We start from the raw sequence: 6,017 nt of genomic DNA on the forward strand, positions 1-6,017 counted from the left end.
CAAAATATCATAAACCAAAAGCCTATTACTTAGGCACGCATTTTTGTTTTAAATAAGAAACTTCAGCCAGCCAATGGCCCAGTGGTTAGGGCAGCGGACTCGCGGTTTCGATTCCCAGACCGGGCGTTGTGAGTGTTTATTGAGCGAAAACACCCAAAGTTCCACGAGGTTCTGGCAGGGTATGGTGGCGAACCCTGCTATACTCTTTCATCACAACTTTCTCTCACTCTTACTTCCTGTTTCTGTTGTGCCTGTAATTCAAAGGGCCAGCCTTGTCACACTGTGTCACGCTGAATCTCCCCGAGAACTACGTTAAGGGTACACTTGTCTGTGGAGTGCTCAGCCACTTGCACGTTAATTTCACGAGCAGGCTGTTCCGTTGATCGGATCAACTGGAACCCTCGACGTCGTAACTGCCAACAACAACAACAACAACATACTGTATGAACAATGGGGGTGTTTTAATGCAACTACTCAGCCTGCCAGAAATTAATTTTACATATTCCTTGATACGTTTGTTTCGTTTATTTTTATATTTTTGTTTATTCAGCCTTGAAAAAGCTTCAATATTCTATTTTTGCATCTATTTTGTTTCCAATATTACAGAACGTCGGCGAACTTTGTTAACGTCGGTGAAACAAGACAACAGGCAGCACCAAGGGGAGGTAATCTAACCAGCTAGCAGGATAAGGACGAGAGTAGCTGAGATGGAATGTAATTCAACGACATATGTGCGAGATGAAGATAGAAAGTCATATAGATTTTTGTTTAGATTTAAAAAAAAAAAAAACCTCACCTTCTTCCATACAAAACGAAAAAAAAAATAAAAGAAAGAAACGACTGAAACTTTCTTGATTTAAAATTTAACCTAGTATGGTTGAGTTGTTTCCCTTCCATCTTTCAAGTTCTACATATACATTAAACACACACACACACACACACACACTAATATATATATATATATATATATATATATATATATATATATATACAGGCATAACTCAACTTATGTTAGAAATTCGTTTAAAAAAAAATGGCGTAACATGAAAAAAAATTTCCAATACTTATCAGCTTATATCCAATTTGATGAATAGTTTGTATATATTTTTACATGTATTTTATTTGATTTTCCACTTCAGTATTGATTTTTAGATGTTTTTTTTAATTTTTTATGCTTTTAAGTATGTTCACTACATAAAGTTAGATAAATCAACTGAAGTTAAAGTCTTTTTTTTTTCATTAATTTCTTTAAAAAAAATAGAGTGTAAAGTTTAAAAAGACATAACTCAAAGCAACACAAGTTGAAGTATGCCCGTATGTGTTTATGTGTGTGTGTGTGTGTACTTTTTGTTTGTGCATTAAGGCTACCATTAGTTTCATGTCAAGAAAATATCTTAATATCTTAAACAATTTTTCAAGTCAATCATATGGAAACAAACTCCAATTTCTCCATGTGATTGCTTTGAAAATTTGTTAAGATATGAAGGTATTTTATTGATATGAAACCAATGGTAGCCTTAATAAACAAATAAAGAATCTTTATCCATGAATGCAGTATTGAACACTTATTCTCATTGTTCAACATTTACACGTGTGTGTGTGTGTGTAATATTAGGGATAAAATCCAAAATTACAGGTAAAAACTCAATTAATTATTAATTTTTCTATATGTGACAGTGGATTTTCATCGATGAGTTCATGAACCTTGGTTCTTTTCCCTAAAACTATATATATATGTGTGTGTGTGTGTGTGTGTTTATATTGGGTTGATGGTATAAACAGGAGAAATAGAACTCAATACACAAAATAAAGAGTAGAGTATATGCATTTCTTATGTATTAGCTATAAAGCTAAATAAGTGACTCAAAGGCCTACAGTTTCAAGCCTACACTTATCACAAAGGCCTACACTTATCACAATAGCCAAAAAAAACCTCAGATCTGTGAGGTGTAGATGTGGATTTATTAAAAAAAACACTGAGATATATGAACCCATATCACAGCAAGATATGCAAAAGAAGGACTGTGTTGCCAAAAACAAAAAGCAGAGAAATTCATGGAACTGCAATTAAATACACTAACAATTGCACCAACACCGCTGCCCCATCCTGGCCACAGTATTTGGTTGAAACAAGTAAAAGTATAATGCATGAAACTTTTAGTCCTTGAGTCACTTATGTAGCTTTACAGTTTATATATATGTATATATTTACAGCTTTGGATAGTAAATCTTTCATTAACAGTATTTTTTTATGGAATTTTGACTAGACTGCATAAGGAACTTTGATATTCAATTAAATAAAAGATGAAATCTTATAATTCTTTTCCCCTGAATCCTACTACTTAGCATCTGTATATTAATATGCAAAGATCAAATGTGTGATGTTCTCATGTGGTTAATTGAAGGGAGAGGTAAAAAGAGAGAAGAGTGTTAGTGGTGAGAGCCAGGAGAAAGGGATTGCTATTATGTTATGTGGTTAAATAGGGAGTTGAAGGAAAAGGTATAGTGACAGAGAAACAGAACGTATTTAGAAGGATGTATAGTTGTAAGGAGAATCAAAGAGAGAGAGACAGTGTGTATGTCTGTCTTGGTACATGGTTTTAAATGTTGTATCATAGAATATTGTGACAGACAATAACAATAAAACTTTAATTGTTGTTACAGGTCTTAATGTTCAGACATTTCTATATCTTGTGGCCATTGACAGATAGAAAGATGGATGACTAGATTATATTGAATGACAGTTAAATTAAAGGTTGTGACCATGCTGGGGCATTATTTAGTTTGTTTGTTTTTTGTTATTAGGTTTAAATGCTTATCTGTATTGTCAGAGTAGACAGATGCATGCAACAAGAAAGGAAAAGTAGATATGACAGAGAGACAAGTAGGTATGTAGATCAATAGATATACAGTTAGATAAAAAGATAGTTGAACTGAAATGGAAATAATGTTGGACTAAGTTTTGTGAAATAAACAGGCTTTCAATTTCCCACAGATATCAGAATATTCAGAACAAGTCATTCTTTTAAATAGTCGTACCACTAAATTTGTTAAAGTGAACTTTTATGTGGTGTGTGTGTGCATATGATATTATCTTTAAGCATGTAAATTTCTTTCTTAAATTAAAATTTACTTAATAATTAATTTCAACTGCTCTTTATTTAGTTTAAAGAAATTAATTCTGAATTTTTAAAAATTATCTTCCTTTGCTTTGAGAGTTGCTAACAATTGCCAATGGCTATTACTTTTCTTTATTCAATTAAGAGGCAAGTTTCAATTTTAGTTCAATTTTTTTTTATATAATATTCAGTTTATCAGCTTTCAATTTAATTATCCAAATTCATGCCATTTGTCCAGTTGAGTTATTTCCCTCATTAGCTCATTTTATTTATTTATTTATTTATTTTTAAGTATAAAAAAACAGACCTTATTGCTTTGATGAAATAGTATCTGCTGTGGGTATTGAAAATTCATCAGAATAAATAATTGTATAAAACAGTCAGTTTATATCATATACAATATAATTAACATTCTCCTTGTTGCAGAGAAAAAAATCAAAAAAAAAAAATCAATAATAATATATTAGAAAATAAATAGAGAATATGGTTGTGCATAAAATAATAATCCAGGTATACCACTGATGATCCAACACTTCCTCTAATCTGGATATGAATAATTCTGTGAAGTCACTTGCATATCCCACAACCATTATAAATAACATTTTCTCCATCAAAGTTTCATGAAACACTTTAGTTTATTCGCTGGTAACATACTGTGGTGGAACCACCCTCCTTTCTTCTAGTAATAATAATTATGAAAGTGAAAATACTGAAAACATGTGCTAACCCACTAGAAAATGATATCACAAAACATAAGTGATGAGCATGTTAATTAATAGATACCTTTACTGCAGTGAATATAATTAAGGTGGCAAGCTGGCAGAATCATTAGCACAATGGACAATATTTTTAGTAGTATTTTCTCTGTCTTTGCTTTCTGAGTTCAAATTCTACTGAGGTTGACTTTGCCTTGCAACCTTTCAGAGTTGATAAAATAAGTATCTGTTGAGTACTAGTCTCAATGTAATTGACTCTCCTGAACTTGCTGGCCTTGTGCCAACATTTGAAATCAATATAATGTCCAGATTGAAAGAAGAAAATCCAAAGTTAAATATATGCTGTTGATGTCATGAGAATTAATAAACTTTTGAGAGACTGTGAAATAATTCTTTTATGGAACTGGACCTCAAAGCACTTGCATAAAGCTTTAAACAATGGCATGTAAATATTGGTTTGAAAAACCCATTTGGACAGAAAATGTTGAAGGCTATCCATGGGATTCAAACTCACATCTTCAGCAGACACAACAAGCTTTCTATCATTGGACAAAGCAATCCTTTGAATTTCTCTATCCATTTCAGAAACTATATTCTTACCAGAGAGAATTGTGTGTTGTTGATATCACAAGAATGTATAAACTTTTGAAAGAAGATGAAACAATTCCTATTTGGAACTGGATCTCGAAGTACAAAGCTGTAAATAAAAGCATGCAAATATAAGTTTGAAAAACCTTTTCGGATGGAAAAAGTCAAAAGCTGTCTATGGAACATGAACCCACATCTCTTGTAGGGGCAGCCTTCAACTTTTTATATCCAAAAGGGTTTTTCAACCCAGTGTATACATGTTGTTATTTATAGCTTTATGAGCTTTGAGATTTAGTTCCAAAAAGGAATTATTAAAGATATGTCTTCCATAGTTATGTTTCAAGAGAAGGTCCAGTGGGGTTCAGTGATTAGATCAGCACATAGCATTAGATTTTGTTTTAAATATTTCATCCTGGTTTTCTCAGCCCCTGGACCATATCCCTGCTCCCTGCTTTCAAGGCAGAGATGGCTGTCCATAAGTGCAAGTCAGATTGGCTGTTCCAGCACATCTCCCTCGCAACCTTCAGGGCAATGCCATTTCCATTTTGGTCTGACATAGAGGAAATTGTACAATCCACTCCTTAATGTAAAGTTGGCAGGTTAGAAGAGTGTTTCTGCCTTTAAAATGGTAAAGACCCCCTTCAGTCATGAATGACCATGAGATTGCACCTAGAAAGTCCCCCTCCGAGGCACAAGTCTGGGCAAGGTTGTATATGGAAGACCACCAGTTGCCCATGCATACCAACCTCCCCTCTCCATGCCACTGTTATCCAAGGAAAAGGCAAAGGGGCAGATACAGCTTGGCACCAGTGATGTCACAACTCATTTCTACAGCTGAGTCAACTGGAGCAACATGAAATAAAGTGTCTTGCTCAAGAACACAATGCACAGGCCAGTTTGGAAATCAAACTCACTACCTCATGATTGCGAGCCAATGCTCTAACCATTGCGTGATGCGCCTTTGTAATGTTTCTAAATAAACAAAGGTGTGTTGTGAAGGTTTAATAGCAAAAAAATTAGTATTTGCATTGTGACTATCTTCTAGGAATTTAAACTGAATTATCATCATATGACTTCTGTGAATCCAGCAAGACATGGCATGTGTTTGAAACTAAGTATAATGGAAAATCAGTGGTGTACCTGTAATATATTATATTGAACTCCAGCATGGTTGTGAATTTATTTGTTTCTTCATGTTCAAAAAAAAAAGAAAGAATTTTTTTCTTTTAGTTTTAGAGCTTTTCAATAATTTTCTTTTTTAAAAATATTTGGTTCATTCCTATTCAATGCTAAATAGCTGAAGATTTTTCAAAATATATCAGTCCAACAAATCTTTTTTTTTTAAACTTCATTAATTTAAGATTTATTTTCCAAAATGTTTAAAATAAAACAAAAATTGTTCTGTTATTTTAATTTACAATATTTAAATTTCTTTCAGTTATTTAAACAAACAAAAGAAAAAAACCATTTGAAAATCTTATTTCATTGTATATTTCATTTTTTTCTTCTAATTTTTATATCATGTAATAAATAAAATGATCTCTTCTCATTTTGTCCAATTTATTTGGATGATTTTCATCTCCCTCCAATATAT

At 32.5% G+C, this 6,017-nt stretch overlaps 1 protein-coding gene across 1 annotated transcript in view; it reads left to right on the forward strand.

The window, feature by feature from the left end:
- Positions 1-5,968, forward strand: part of LOC106878869 (tripartite motif-containing protein 59) — a 30,942-nt gene extending 24,974 nt beyond the window's left edge. Inside the window, exon 5 of the mRNA XM_014928210.2 lies at positions 607-5,968. Within this exon, the coding sequence (XP_014783696.1) occupies positions 607-674 (68 nt within the window). The 3' untranslated portion in view covers positions 675-5,968. The remainder of the gene's footprint in view (positions 1-606) is intronic.
- Positions 5,969-6,017: the final 49 nt, after the last annotated feature.

This window comes from Octopus bimaculoides, chromosome 7 (genome assembly GCF_001194135.2).
Source record: "Octopus bimaculoides isolate UCB-OBI-ISO-001 chromosome 7, ASM119413v2, whole genome shotgun sequence".
In the NCBI taxonomy this organism is placed as follows: Eukaryota; Metazoa; Mollusca; class Cephalopoda; order Octopoda; family Octopodidae; genus Octopus; species Octopus bimaculoides.